We start from the raw sequence: 16,240 nt of genomic DNA, 5'->3' as shown, positions 1-16,240 counted from the left end.
TCTTCATCCCATCCTCTAACACCAACACCAAACATGTATCTTTAGCACAGATACATAAGGAAATTGGAAAGGTAGCTAAGGTCTCTGACTGCATCTGAGGCTTTTTCTTATTAAAAGAGATTTTTCTTATTAAAAAACCACACCTTTGTCCCTGTATGTGAGGGGCTGCACAGCTTTGGTACCTATAGAACACGCACCGCAGGCACAGCTATCATATGTAACACATATTATGAGGGAGCAGAGTTCTTTGACTATAAATCAGGGTTAAAAAGGAGACATTCTCTGCCTTTCTGCCTTCTCAGCAGAACAGAAAGTAAGGGCCAATCTCTGTAACCCCCTGCTCAGACAAGCTGCTATTATTCACAGGAGCAAATCTGTTTATACCAACATACTCATCGTACAGGTTGTGGAGCCGGGCTCTAAATCCCTGCATAACAAAGCCTTCCTAACGCTCTCAATTCGTTCCCAGAGCTCTAAATAAGCACCATTACGAAATGGGTTTGTGCTGGGTAAACACCATGGAAAGGAGTGGCCAGGCTGGGGGTCAAGCTGTGGGGGCAAACTGGAAAACTCGGGCAAGTGTCTGTGTATAGAGAACTTTTTTTTTTTCCAAATCAAGTTCTCCAAGCAAGAATGATGGATTTCCCCCATGTCCACACTTGGAGCATCCCCTCCCTTCCTTTCCAAACATTTTGCACAGACCCTTTTCTTTTCCTAAAGGATTAATAAAAAGAGAGTATCTAAAAAAAAATGATATTAATAGGTTGATGTCCCTTCAGGGAATCTGATGAAATGTGCTTGCCAGGAAACACTCGGTAGCCTGAAAGATATTGCCAACAGGTAGGGAAGCCAGCCTCTGGCTTTTTAGTTGTGCATGGCACAATTCGAGTTCACAGGCCTGACAACAAATTGTGCTTTCACTGAAGAACCTTTCAAAATAAGCCAAGAGGAATCTCCAGACAGCAGAAAAAGGCATGTGAAAGTAAAGTGATCAGTTTAGATAACATGCCACATTCTTGGCCAAGCAGACGTGGTTTGATGCAGCTGGAACTCACACGCGTACAAACTCTGGGAATCCAGCAAAAATCTCTCACATCCTTTCACAGGAACATCGCCAACTGGCATAAAAACATGTGCAGGAAATCAACTGAGGGCGGGGAGAGGGAGGTCACACCACAAGTCTCCTGTCCCAGCTCTCCAATGTCAGCCACCGGCTAGTAGTGCTGCTGGTATGCGGCCGTGGGGGTTGTGCCGTTCTCTATGTGCTTCAGGTGACAGGAGTGACAAAGCAAGTGTTCATCTAGCGGGTAACAGCGATGCCCGTCCTCGTCGTTCAGCTCCATCCCACAGTCCTGCAAAGGGAGGCCGTGCAATCCATTAGAGCACACATTCACCTGTCAGCATCAACAGAGGGCTAGCTCCCAGGAAGGAGATTTTGTGACAAGGACAGAAGACACACAGTCAACAGATCCTCCCCAGAAATTCCAAAAGATCTTTCCCAGCAAGTCCAACACGTGCCACAAGAAGGAGAGCACCTGGCACAGGCTTGTACGTATTTGTCTTCAGCAGTTTTATTCAATGAGCTTTCTCCTGTGGCAGGGTGCCAGCCCATGTATTTTAAACATGCTCATGTCTCTTTACTCTCTCAGATAGAATTCACCTCCTTGCATGACATTAACTACAGCTGTGCCGATGTGAAACCAGCGTCTTCCCACTGTTCTATGAGAAGAGCAAGAGAAGACATCTACTGATTTTAATTCACCACACAGAAGTACGAGGGCTCTCTGGGAAGCCCCTTTACAGAGAGCGAACCATGTTTAAGAGCTGGCATCTCTTGGGATTTTTTTTGTGTAGCTGTATCCTTTCTCCAGCCCCAAGAACACAATGAGTTCCTGTGAGAGGGAAGGTAACTTACACTGCAGAGGATCAGGCATCACCTTAGCATTTTTGAACAATCTGACTTGGAAATCAGATACGCTGATGTGATCTGGTGCTCAAGGCTTCAGAGAGGCAGCAGTAGAACCTTACAAAGCCACCGTGTTTCCTTCATTAACAAATAATCTATCACCTTAAAAATAATAGTAGTTATCACTATTAAGTGCCCTGAACAAGCTGCTGACCCACCTCACAGTGGTAACATTCCACGTGGTAATCCTTGTCCATGGACACAACCCGAATGGTCTCATCAGACCCCTGTGAGCATTAAAGCAAAAGTGAAATTACGAAGGATCAGACACACGCTCTATAGACTGCTTCCTACAACAACATGAATGTTGAAGTAACACATTTGGGCTGCATGTTGGACACCACAAATAAAACCTGCCACCTGCAGTTACTTTTACAGTAAAGTTTCATTGGTGGCTGACTGCAGATATCCTCTAAAATGTAACGTCAGACATGTAAAATTCTCTGTGTTTAACAGCCACATCTAGCTCAGACCACACACTGATGAGCTGGTAATGTCAACATATCACATTTCTCAGCATCCTGAGACCTATCTCCTCAAAGTAGTAAAATGAGGTGTCACAGTGAAAGGCAGCAAGACCTAAGCCAGAATGAGGCAGAATGGAATAAAAGGCTCTCACCTCGGAGGGCAGAATGGGAAGTCCACACGCTGCACACTTCGGAGCTAAAACTCTGGAAAAGCAATGAGAAATTGAAGACAAGTTATAGATCAACATAAAAAGAGAGGCCTGGATGTTCTCAGTGATAAGATGAAAAAAATGCAGATGTAAATAACTTATTGACAGGAAGGCTTTTCATCCCAAGATCATAAATTCATTTTAGCATCAACTGTGATTAATGCTTGGTGCAGGTTGTGCAGTCAGGCAAAAAGAGATCTCATGTTTCACACTTAGTTCTAGAAAAAAAAACAACCCACAAACCCACTGTAAAATTCTTCGCTGCTGCTGAGAGATTTGGAAGAGAGAAGGAGGAGAAAATGAGAAGGACTGTCCCCAGAAAAACAGATAATAAGAAAAGGCAGCCTCGAGGCTGGAAACCTCAAGAGAAAATACTGTCCAGTTCCTTAAGGCCTTACAATGTAACATGACACAATAAATAAATCATTAAGTTAAACAGCAAAGAAATATGCATCATTTCAGAACACATGGAGGCAACTCTGATCTTGGTACAACACAGGACAGTTCCAGGGGCTGCCTGAGCAACTCTTAATATTCTGCCTGCTCAGAAAATGGAGCAAGGAGCAAAGCAAACCAAAAGGACACTCAAAAGCTCCAATATCATAACTGCCAGCTAAAAGCACAGCGATTTTATTTTACTGTCTAAACAGTAAGTGAATTTTTTTTAATGTTTAATGTAGAGCTGGGTAACAGTTTTGCTTTGCTGTGGTGATTCTTTAGAAGCCAAACTCAGCCCTTCAGCTACTCAAAACATAACTCACAGTGGTTTCCACAGGTATTCACAGTCTTACTTTAGAGTGGGCTCATGTCTCACATCCCTGAACACTTGACGAGCACCGTTTCTCACTCTCTCTGCTTTGCAGAATGGGCAGCTGAAGCCCAGGGGTTGAGCGACTTCCTCAGAGTCACACAGAGATCAGCAGCAGAGCAAGAGGAGAGACATCGGGAATTCCTGTGGTCTAGTCCCAGCCTCGAACTTCTAGCGTCTAACCCTACCCCTGCTTTACTAATCCACGCTTCTCAACTTCGCTGAAAAGCTAAGCTTGATGCTTGTTGATCGGGGAGCATCTCTGCTGTTTATTTTGTCCTCACTTGTGGTAGTCTCTGACACAGTAGATTTTGTTTTCAGCATCTACAGTGAACGGGACGCCGTCCAGGCACTCGTTGCAGACCACGCATCGGAAGCAGCCTGGATGGTAGGATTTCCCCAGAGCCTGCAGAATCTGCAACACACCAAGTGACAGGAAAAAAATACATGTGAAAAGCTAATAAAGGTGAAAATAATAAACACCAAGCTTTACACCAGACAGTGATACACGTGCATCAGCAAGGCTGGGTCTTTTTTCAGGCACAATGAGGAAAAAAATGAGTTAAGAGGGATGGAGAGGGCAGCTGGAATTAATATATACCACCTGGTTCCAGAGAAATGAATTAGTGGCATAGGTAAGAAAACAATTTAGAGTCTCAGTCAAGGTATTTAGCATTACAAAGAATAGAAGTGACAGAATTTAAAGGAAAAAAAATAATTTCTGAAGCCAGCAGGTAAAGAATACTGAGCAGGATCACAATGCAAGACGTACCAGGCTAACAAGAGGAAATACACCTTTATATTCTCCACGAGAGGCTGAAACAAATACTACTGCTAGGTTTTCACAATTCCTTGGATATCAAAGAGCTTGTACTCGCTAGTCCAGCTTTCTAATTAGTACAGACTATAGAAACTGTGTTAAACCCAAACCCACACCGGGCAGACCACCCGATGACAGCAGACAGGACAGGATACAAATACATTTTGCTTTCAACACGTTCTTCTAAAAAAGCTGTGGTGGCTTTTTCCCCCCCCTAAAGCAATTATATCACTTACCATGTCCATTATCAAATGACCACAAATGAAACACCTGTCAGCTGACTGCTGGAAACCAGAGTACTGCAAAGACAAAAAAGAATTGGCTTAAAATTTCACAAGGCTAGTTGAGCATAAACAACTGGGGGGTGTTATTTGCTTGGCCTTTTTCTCTACTCCTTACACAAGCTAAACTTCCTGGTGCCTTTTTTTTCCCCCCCCAGTATATCAAGCTGTGGATGGGTCCCCAGAGGATATTCTATACGGACACAAGACTTCCAGCATTCACAAGGAACACTAGTTCCTGTAACTCTCAAGGCTTAAATTTAAGTTTCATGAAGTGTATAAGCAAACACCACAAATGCACAAGCAAGGTAGAAATTTTCTAATAAGACCTAGATGCTTATTTGACCACTTGAATCTAAAAGTCAGGAACTTGAGTTTATCACATATTTATATCACAATATCTGCATATGTAGGCTTGGAAAGCTGGTGAAAGGCTGCATCTCTGCCGGGGAGGCTGAGACGTGAGGCCAGCACAAGGGTCAGCCACATGCTTACCAGGAAGTCTTCTTCACAGAACACTTTGCCATTGACAAAGTAAAAGGCTTTTCCTCTCAGCTTTCGACCTGAGGAAAAAGAAAAACAAATAATAAGAAAATCACTGAGAGAAGAAAAAGGTCAGCAGAGAGAAAAATGTCACTGATGAACACCAGTCACTGGATCCTGGCAGGAGAAGGTAGCTCTGCAAGCCTGGACCACCTCCTGGCACATTGCAACACAAAATAACCCGGCAAGAGAGAGTAGAGGGAGATGATAAAGTTCTTCCAAAAAAGGACTCTACATATGGGGAAGGTTTATATTTACCACAGCTTTTTTGTTTACGTCTCGCATTCACTGCCTGCTTTCAGTTCCCACGTAACTATAGCAGTGCGTGTTCATGCTGCCACCACTTCTGCCTTCACCCGGGAGAAAAAGGCTGGGTTGTCTTTGTTCATAAAAAGCTGCTTCTACCTCTTTGCAGCCTGGTTTGCCTGCTCCCTGGGGTTTGAAATGCAGCCTTAGCTCAGTCTAGGAGCCCCAAGGATGTGCCGGGAGGCAGGACCTGCTGCAGGTCGGGCTGGGAACATGCCAGGCATTGCTGGAAGGACATCAGAACTGAGACACCAGCGCCCAGCAGCCTCCTGCTTGATGTCAAATATCCTTAAAAAAGTGATTTATTGGCTGCTAGGTGCATAAATGGGGACGATGCACAGGACAGGTCTGGAAGTCACACCTTGGTGCTTTAAGGCATGCACCTACCTGGCAGCCCTCAGTCAATAATCATGCTGGCTGCAAGGCTTTAAGAAAAGGAAGAAGCCAAGTAAAACCACTTCAATAAAACTACTAATCTTTACTGTCTCCTGCATACCCCAGAGGGCACTCTCAGTCTGGGAAACAACTCCTGGGAATGGTTTGGCAAGGTTGCCGACACCAGAACAGGACCTGGAGCCCAAAATAAAAAGTGAGCTTTGTGGTCCATCCCCCAGGGTGCATATTTGTACAATAAGTTGCAGAGTTCCAGTTTCTGAGGAGAGGAAGGAGAAGCACAGGGACACCTGGGAATTTGCAGCACTCACATCAATGGTAGTCCTACGCGAGTTAACAACAAGCCTAATGCAGCGAGAAGTGCGCCCCAAAATCTCCTTCCGAGTTAAATACAGCATTGGGACAAAGTTTGGATCACTGCCACCACGTCCTTTTTCCACCATGACAGAAAAATAAAAATAAATAAAAGCATTTACTAACCGTTCCACACTCAGTGCATTTTTAACTCCCGCAACATTAGGTCAGGATTGATGGCAACAGATCTGGAAGAGAAGGTGCCACAGTGGGCACGCTGCGCCTGGACTTACGCTGCACAGTCATTCAGCGGAGAGACTTATCCCTTTTTAAAAAGAGGATTTATAATTTGGCTGGTGGCATTCCTCTGAGAAAAAGATCTGAGGCCTAAAAGCCCAAACCAGCACCCTTTGGCACACGTAAGTAAAGGTCCTGTCTCTAAAGGCAAAGCGACCGCAGGTGAAGGCAGAAACAGCTCCTCAGAGGGAAACATTGAGAAATCATGGTAAGCCACACAATTGAGGAGCACCTCGCCTTGGCTGATAGCAAACCATTGCAAGAAGATATTCAAATGTCTTTCTTTTCAAGGAAAACCCCTAGAAGCTTCAAATTTCAGAGGTAAGCTAAAGGTCACCCTGGGATGAAGCAGAAAGAAGGAGGGGGCAGCAATCTCTGCATCTTCGGTGAACATAACTGCATCAAAACTATACAAGAGAGTAATTTTTAAATTTCTCTGGGTAGAGGCCTCAGTGCTTACTGAGCCAACACTCAGAAAATTACTTAGGTACCATTAAAATATAAGAATCCTCCTAAAACCTTTACAGCACAATTAATCCTATGCCTGTTCTTAACAAAACCCACTACTTTGAAGATGAAGTTATAAATAAGAAAGGCAAAAAGACAAAGTATATCCCACTAAAGGTTTCAACATTCTTTCTCACATTGTCCTAATGATTTTCAGAATCTCAGCCAGCACTAAGACACATGCAACCATCACATAAACACGAGAGTGTTGATAAAGCCCCAACCACATCTTCCCAGCGCAGATATCTGTGCCAATGCCCCTTGGGCTCAGACCCCAAAGCTCCACTGCCTGAAACCTGGCTAGGAGAGGCACAAGCACTGTCATCCGTGAAAGTACCCTCATCACCACGAAAGCATTGTCATCACCATGAAAGCTGTCCTGGCATTTCTCATCACACTTCTGGTGCCAAACAGTGGGGATTTCTCACCAGTGAACTGAGAGACTGAAGGCAAAAAGTCAGCAAGAACAAAGCGGGAACTTAGACTGGAGCAGAAACACGCGCTGACACCTTCCCTGTCTCCCAATCTGTAAAGCCAGGCACACTGAAATCTTCTCAGACATTACTTTTGCTAAAAAAAAAGTAAAATACATATATATATTGTTCACTAGGCAGACTCTGGCATGGTAACTTTATTCAAGGAACGCTGAGGAAGATTACCAGCAATACTTTGTGCTCTCCACTTTGAGGATTTGCAGGTTTCTGGGACGGCAGCTTGTTACCCTTATGCAGATATCAACATTAAAAAGAAAAAGAAAGTAATGGTGAATTCTGTAATCCGGCAAACATTCGAGACTTTCATGTAATAAAGGGCCCGAAATCTGCTCCTCATTTCGGCCCTTCTGCTGCAGCTCAACATCGAACTCTCCTTCTAACCACCTTGCAATCAGTTCTTTCTTCCTGACTTCCTTCCGTGCCTGCCAATTTCCTCCACAGCCATCTCCGATGCTTCCCTTGGACTTTTTTAGCTTTCAGATTTCCTCTGAGGACTAAATGGCTCAAGTGCGAGACCCTTGTACTCTAAATCACGCTGCTAGCAGAGCTACAAAGGTCTGCTTTCCAGCCCACCTGTGGATATAAACTTGGCTTGACCCTAGAGAAACCACTAGAACACCATGAGAGGTGAGAGTGATACTGTTCAGCTAAAACTGTATCATTTATAAGGTTTCCTTACTACTGAAATAGTAAATCCAGATCCAGAAACACCTGCATCTTTTGTGTTCTGAATAAACTAGTGATTTAATTTAAAATGGTTAAAATGTAACAAACTATTTGATAACTACAACTCTTTATCCAACAAACTGAAAAAAATCAAAATACAAAAAACCACCAAACCCAAGACGGAAACAAGACACCTTGAGCTTGCAGGAAATAGCTGTATGAGTTTTGCGGGCTTTTTTTTTTTTTTTTTAACCTACTTTCATGGCCCTCCTGTAAAGCAAATATAATCTATCACTAATTCTGCATAAGGAACCTGAAGTTTTTTCCTCTCCCCCTCTGCAAACATCTGCCCTGTTTGTGTCTCTGCCCTATAACAAACAAGAAGATAAATGAGATGTTTATGCCAAAGTAATCATTCTAAATCTGTTGTTTTGACCTCTAAACCAAATTTTCTGCATTACATGCCAGTGGCTTAGAAAAAACAGTGCGCTTTTTTTTCCCCCTGAAAACTGAACCCTGTATTGTAAGCATAACTCTACTCAACAAACTGCTCTGTCACTTATCTTTGAACATACATATATCAGGAAACAGAGGGTATAGGAAGTTTGGCGACATGAGGTATCACCCCCTCCCTCCTTAGACCCCCTCATTTTTCTATATCTGAGAAACCAGTGAACACTTGGACACAAATCCAACTACAAACAAAATTAGAAATCCTCCTTAAAATGAAAAACAGCAGGACAGCAGATATAAATATCCAGAGGACAATATGCTTTACCTTAATAGGTAATTTTGTATATTTTATTTATCGGAGGTATTTGGTGTTCCACCAGAGGAAAAATTTTCGGATTGAAATCATGAGCAACCTGGACTCCTCCCCAAAGACAAGTTTGTACTGGACGTTCTCCAGGGTGAACTCCACTTGACCTTAAAAGCACCTCTTACTTTTCAGCTAGAAACGAGAGCTTCTACCTAGGTTGCTCAAGACGTGCTCTGCAGGTCAACACTGTCCAAACAACTATTTATTTTTTCCGGCAGATGAAACAGTCTCATCACATTTAGATGAGAAAAGGCCTGCAGGGAGGCAGGAGCTCTCTCTGGGCAATCGAGCTTTCAAAAGCAACTACTCCCTTGCATGTTAACAAGACAAATTAGGCTCTCGCTCATGCTCCCACAACTTTCCTTCTAGAATAAGCAGCAAACAGCTATTCTTTCAGCCCTCACCAACCCACTTCACTAGAAACAGGGTTAAGGTATTTTTTAACCGAGTACATACTTGGAAGCAATCACTGATACCTCTACAACTGCAAGCACCTCTCTAGCACTGGTCTCCAAATAAAGACAGTAAAATCCACTCCAAAAGGAGTGTGTCTTTCTAAAGCACCAGTTTCACAGTAGTAATTTTAGAAATTTAAGACAGCTCGAACCTGGTGCCGGATTACTTTTAATAGGAGCTTTGTGAGCAAGGGCAGTTCAGAGGATGCCCATCCCCAGAGGGCAAACGGTTCCTGAAGCAAAGCACCGGCTGCAGCCACCACGTTCCCTCCCTGCGAGAGAAGATTTCTAATTACTTCATAAGAGAGGACAAAAGAGTGGGCTGATGACTTCTGAGCCTTTAGGAAACTGCTACCACATGCAAATACCACTTGTTCCTTTCAGTTTTCCTGTCTTCGGTCAGATGACAGTGAAAATGCTCTACTGAAAACATAGGTGAGGCCAGGCAGTTGGTGTCAGACAGATGGGAAACGAGCAGAGTTCAAGGTTCAGCTATTATTAAAAAGCATACACATCTTTCTATATTTATGCCCACTTTCCAGCTCCAAATAAAACACACGCGGTCCTGATGAGTTTACAGCTCTAAATACAGCACGGGAGAAAAGTCCTAAGGCCCATCTGGGAAAACTAAACTTGTATACTGAAAAGAATCAGAAGGATTTTTATTATTATTTTTGCTGCCACCACATATACAGCTACATTTCTAAAAACAGCAGAAAAACCCACTGTCTTACAAACACAGGCACCATTTGAAATGAGGTGGGCTCAGACACTTTGGGAAGAGATTCCTTGGAAAGGCAAAATGCTCTCGGCAAGTAAAAGTAAAGTGCGCAGGGGTTACTCACTGCAGGCTCCGCAGGTGAAGCAGCTGTCGTGGTAGAGGTTGCCCATAGCCTGGCAAGCCTGGCTGGCTCCGTACACCCCCTTGCTGCACTTCACGCAGGTGCCTGGAGGAGAAAGGAGGAGATGAACGTCAGAAGAGGGACCCAACTGTGTGAAATTCGGTTCATAGAAGCCACAAGATGCAGGTTACATCGGTGTCACCTGCCCCGAGAGCTGCTGTTAGCAGTGGTCATGATGGTCATCAAACTTCCAGAGAAACCTGTGCAGAGAAAGTCCTTGCCCAAGGAAAATGACACACCAAGGCAGTTTATTTACCTCAGGCACTACCCTGTGATTGTGACTGATCAGTTTGAAAGCAGTATGGCCCTACTTCTAAATGAGCGACTTCAATCCATGTTGAAGCAATAAACGCTCCAAACAGGCAGCATAAAGGATAACCAGAAGACACTCTCCTGTCTCTGGTCTGTGACAACCCTGGGGATGTGACTTTACCTCCAGGTTTCTCCCAAGGAGAGGGACAAGATCATGTTGCTGGAGATCTTGGGTTACGCTGCAGTTAACAAAACCCAGAGTTAACAAAACCCAGAGTTAACAAAACCCAGACCCAGACGGAGACAAAACTGACACAAACCTGGAGAGAAGGCTGCAGAGAATAATTAGTTACTCAGTTTTGTCCAAATTCAACTTGGATTGAAACGCCAGCTTGGCTGTGGGCCCACCCCAGCACGCAAACTGGCACCAAGTTAGCAGAACTTGCTGGTTCTTTTTGAACCAAGCAGATTAATCTTGTTTAGTGGAAGAAACTTTTTAAGAAAGCAAAAGACAAATCATGCAGGCATTACAAAAAAACAAAACCAAACCAATGAAAAAAAAAATTTCTTCTGAACTACAGCAATGCCGAGCAGACGGTTTTGAGAGCTGAAAAATCACCGATTTTGCTGCTCAAATCCTCTTTTCTATACATTCACTGTGCTTCTAGACTAAGTCTTTGCTTCTTCCAAATATAATATTCTAAATCACTTTAAGCAACACACTTGAGCCTTCATCTCGTGACTCTCAGCACACCTGGCCCGAAAGTGGGAGAAAATGTGATTTTATTGATTTTTTTCCTTTCCACTTCCTTTCTTCTTTTGCTCTGCTCCATACAAGTTCTGATGGCAATTGCCCTACACAGTGCTCAGCCTGCTTTCTGCTAGCCAAGGCATAAAGTTAAAATGTCAGCAGCATTGGGCCAGCCCTGCACGCCGCTGACATTAGTCAGCAGCTCCGGGTAATTTTCTTGGCATTGAGCAGCTCTTAGCGAAAAAAAACCACAACAACTTCTGTCCTCAGCTCGAAGCAGAGGGATCCCGAGTAGCCACGGCTTGGCAAGATGCCCAATTCCTGCACTCAGTTACTTTGCCGCACGTAAGGAGGGCTTAAGCCAGGGCTGATCTGAACAGATATCTGCTCTGAAACGACAGCTTTTAACCTCAGACGACGTTATTAAGGAGAGAGTTTTTTTCTTTTGCCACCAGGATGACAAGCCCTGAAGCACCGCACACACGCAGCGCCCGGAAATTCACGCTTGAGCACATTGACAGAACGGTAGCCACATTTGAAATGGGAAAAGGGATGGAAATTGCTGATTTCGGCTCAATTTTTGCCGGCAGAGCAACCAGGCCTCGGACAACAAAGAAATCTCTGTTCTCTCTCACATCATGCGGCAAGCAACTGCCCGCGCCGCAGCTCAGCGCCTGAACAAAGGGACCTTTGGGGCAGAGCTGGGACCGAAAAACATTCCCTACAAAACCGCGTCCTGGCTCTCGCCGCGCTCCACCTCGGCACCGCGCACCCGAGGGAGGGAACGGCCTCAGCTCGTGAGATCAAACAGCTCCAGTGCAGACCTCCAGGACTGTCAGAAACGAAAGCAAAGTCAGTGTTCGGTCTGAAATGACCTAGTTCAACAAGCGCCGTTCCATTTACTACCTGACTGAAAGCCTCCAAAGATGTTTTTTTCTCTAAGTGTTGATATGTCATGCTCACCAGAAGGAGCTCAGTTACTTACTATGCCACACTCACTAAAAATTCAATGCAAACCATGCTGAACAGCAGCGTTTGGTCAGTATAATTTATTTCCACACACCAGACACCATCTATCTACAAACCAAGAACACAGTTGTGGTTTTTTTCCAGCAGCAGCCCCCTCCTCAGCAGAATCCAGGACAGCCAGACTTCCCCACAGTGCGCTCCTGGTTGCATTTGCCAAGATCATCGCTTAATTTTGGAAGGGCAATGGGACGGTTTTTATGTGCCACATTCTTGACCCCCGACTTTGCTGCAGACCATTGTGTGACTGCCAGCCAAGTACAAAACTGCCACCAAACTCAAGTCAGTGACATTTTAAGTTCCTTGTAGCAACGTCAGAGCTTATTTTGACTCCAGTGCCACGTGCATGAGGTTCCGTATTCCTTTCAGTCCTTGCTGCCACAGTATCCTTGCTCCTCTGCCTTGACTCCTTCCTCTTTCTTTCCTTTTGGTAGGTTCCTCCTTAGCTTGCAAACTCAGTTGAGCTCCCAATAGGAAGGGAGGAGAAGGGCATCCTGCTGTAATCAGGAGTCATATCCCAGGCAAATACTTATTTGCTTGGTTCCTTGCAGTGAGATGAGGTTTGCAACCTGCACACATCCACCAATCCACATGCTGTGATGCTTCCAGCTCTCATTGATCCACCAGAAGACTTCAAAAGACTGCTGCTGGCCTTCAAGCTGGTCGCAGCCATCCCAAAACACCAGGGTTCCAGGTCTCCACGGGGTTCAGTGATTCAGCTACTGCTCTGCTTCTAGCAAGGGGAAAAGAAATCTGCAGCCTTCACTACGAGACCTTCTCTGCCTGACTACTGGAAGACATCACTGCAAAACAAGATGCCTGGAGCCCTCCTAAAACACCTGCAGCTTATTAGCTCTACTCTAAATACGAGGGGAGCCAGAACTCAACAGCTGAAACATATTTATAACAATCATTCTTAAAAAAGCTCTAAGTAAGTGGGTACATAGTCTTCATCAGATGAAGATTTCCATCTAGCTACGCAAAATAAGCCCTGGTAAAAACACAATGCTACACCTTTGTACACAAAGTTACACCTCTAAACCCACCCTCTAAAAGGTACCTGCAGACCAAGGAACTGCATGGTACCATAGGCGTAGTAAAACCTCCCTGCTGACCCCTGAAATGCCCACATTGTGCTGGGTCACGCCAGCAGAGGAGCTCCAGCCCTTCCATCCACTTCTATTTAATTAACCTTGCTGTTTGCCAAGTGAACACGAAGGCTTGGCATCCAAAGGAGCACAACAGAAAACTGGTGGGATTCACACACCTCACTCCTGGATGTCCCCTGGAAAGTGTACAACAAAACCACACAACTGAACCTACACCAAAACCCTGAAGACAACCCAGACTGATTTCCAGGGACATGGGTTCCGCTCTGCTGCTGTGGAACCAGTCACCCCAGGGAGAGATTTCAGGATTTCCCTTCCCAAGCTTAAGTCTCAGCTGATACCCGAGACTCCCTACATCCTCCTCCACAGCCCACATTAATCAAGTCAGCACTTCAAAAGCACTCTTGGAGAACTCAGATTCCTCCCAGAGACACGTGTGGCCCATGCTGCTCAAACATAGGCCACTAGATTTAAAAAAAAAAAAAAAAGAATTCTTGGCTTTGTTTGCTTCTCTCCTTTCACTCTGAGCAGACAGAATTATTTTGTACAGCAAGCTGGTGCTGACAGAGCATCCTACCTGTGTTATGCCTAATCCCTAGCTTATCCTTTTAGAGGCGTTCATTTGCACTCACTTTCACATAGTGAAGGAAGAAACAGCTCCTTTACTGTGACCAGAATTAAGTGTTCACAGTAAGCACCTGATCTAGAGCAAGATAGATTGCACGTTAACAAGACAGACAGACCCATATTAAAAAATAAAAATTAAAAATCCCCTTAGTTACAAAAGTAGAACCCCAAATTTGGAGAGCTGAAAGCATTTTAGATAAAATACACTGGTCATTTGTGCTTCAGCCCTGGTTTCATTTCCTGGCTCTGATGCACTGCAAACCTGCTGTATTAGACTTCCCGTCGCTGGGGGAAAGCCTGCAACAAAAAAACCGGTCATCCTTTTTATCACTGTTGCATAAAAGTATTTATTTTCCATCCTAGATAGCTCGAGGGCAGGGCATAGCAAAGACAGATTCAGAAGACTGGCTGGGTCCTTTATTCCTCCAAAGGAAGTATAGCAACGGTGAAAAAATGAAAATAAAAGTGAAAAAGAAAGGAGGAGGAGGCCCACAATTACAACACTTTTGTACTTGCCACTTCCTGCTCCCTGGTCCTCCACAGGGCAGATCAGCTGAGCCTTCACCAGCAGAGCTGAGGCTGCACAAAACTTTGCTCCTTCCTCTGCCATGTCTGCACCATTCTTCCCTCTCCCTCTCCTCCTTTCCAAATTGCTCAGATGCTACATGCTGTTGTAAAACTTCCTGCTGGGAGGAAACACAGACACCTCACCAGGGTCTCCTCCCTCCCAGGGCTCACAATAACTCAGTCCACCTGAGCAGCCGGGCTCTCCACACTGCTAGAATTACTCCTCCCAGCAAAATAATCCAATTTTTGAGCACCGCATCCCACAAGACGGTTGTCCTAGCCCCTTGTCACGGCATTCAGCCCACCCCCCCAGATGAGGGTCCCCAAGCTCATTCAAACCTCATGGCCCCTCCGGACAGCACCTTTCCTCTGCGCTGGGCTGAACAGTTCAAGCTGTCCCTGCTTCTCTTTCCATGACCGCAGGGGCTAAAATTGATTCCTTAAATGAACTGTGGAGTTCTCAGCCTCTTCCCAGCAACCTCAGGTTTCCGCCTCCCAAAAAGTCAGACTATCTCATCCGCTATCGAATTGCAAAGCGGCGCGGTGGGGAAAGGAAACGCCCGATTTGCCCCTGACCTTCTGCCACGCTGGAGTACTAAATTGGTTTAATCCGGCAGGGCATTTAATATTCTCCTTGGGGGTTCCTCGTGTGCAAGCAGTCCCTTCGCACCAGCGGCGGTGGTCCAGACTATTTACAGATCCAAGATTTAGGGAGGGATGTGCCTAAATCCTGTTTTTCTGCCATCCTCAGGATGCAGAGATCCTTTCGCAGATGATGGGGACCAGCACCTGAGGGCAGGAGGGGAAATCCTGTCCAAGTTTGGGAAACCCCCACCCTTCCCATCCTCAAGCATCTTCTCTTTAAGAGATCCTAGGAGCACACCCAGCCGTGATCACCTTCCCGGGGAGTACCACCAAGACATCCCTCTAAGCTCAATGCTGTTCTCCACGCCTGCAGGTGCGGCGCCTCTGCAGGCAGGACAGCCGAGAACCAGGAATGCTGCCAAGAAAAGTTAAGCTGCGTGCCGGGAACGAAAGGCAATTCAAAAGATGTTGCTTCCAGCTTCTTTTCTCAGTGCTGCTTTCCTCACTGCTGTTAAACCATCTTTGCTTTAAAAAGAGGTAGGGTTAAAGAAAAAAGTGACACGGGGAGGAAGAACCCCCAATCCTATAACAAATAAAAGTTAAACAACAAAAGAAAACCACTCAAGCAACCCCAAAGGCATATAGGCACGCACGAGGCTTCACAATGAGCCCTTTTTTTGTGGCAGACCACCTCTTACCAAAGTAATCGGCCTTGGGCCGAGCATCCATCTCCTGCTCCAGGCGCTGGGTCAGTGCCTCCAGCTTCAGCTCAGCCACAGATGGCCCATGCTCCGGCTGCGGGTCGAGAGTCTGGCAGGGCAGCTTCACCTTTGCCGGGACAGAGCCCTCTGGATGCCCGGCATCCTCCAGAAAAAGGGGCTGTGGAGTGTCGGGACCACGCGACACCAGGCGCGAAGAACCCGGCTCGGGGTTCACACTGCTGCCATTGGGCCGGTGCGTTTGACCATGTGCCACGAAGTGGCCGGCTGGGCCAGGGTAGGCAGCAGCATGCTGGTAGTCTGTGCCGGAGGTGGCGGGCACGGAGCCGGGGGTGAAGGAGAGCGGGATGCCCTGGTACCGCAGCTGGTGGCCATC

At 45.6% G+C, this 16,240-nt stretch overlaps 1 protein-coding gene across 1 annotated transcript; it reads right to left on the bottom strand.

Annotated features, from left to right (window-relative positions):
• Positions 1 to 829: 829 nt before the first annotated feature.
• On the bottom strand, positions 830 to 16,164 carry LOC104268853 (LIM domain-containing protein 1-like; the record flags this gene model as incomplete). The annotated part of the gene is made up of 8 exons (XM_009864332.1): positions 830 to 1,352; positions 2,125 to 2,193; positions 2,586 to 2,637; positions 3,735 to 3,865; positions 4,507 to 4,569; positions 5,047 to 5,114; positions 10,172 to 10,273; positions 15,844 to 16,164. Coding segments are annotated over 8 exons (944 nt in total), but the record flags the coding sequence as incomplete, so codon positions are not given.
• Between the last annotated feature and the right edge of the window lie 76 nt (positions 16,165 to 16,240).

This window comes from Apaloderma vittatum, unplaced genomic scaffold (genome assembly GCF_000703405.1).
Source record: "Apaloderma vittatum isolate BGI_N311 unplaced genomic scaffold, ASM70340v1 scaffold43372, whole genome shotgun sequence".
NCBI classification, from domain to species: Eukaryota; Metazoa; Chordata; class Aves; order Trogoniformes; family Trogonidae; genus Apaloderma; species Apaloderma vittatum.
Note: the sequence above shows the minus strand (reverse complement) of the source record. Positions and strands in the feature narration are given on the sequence as shown.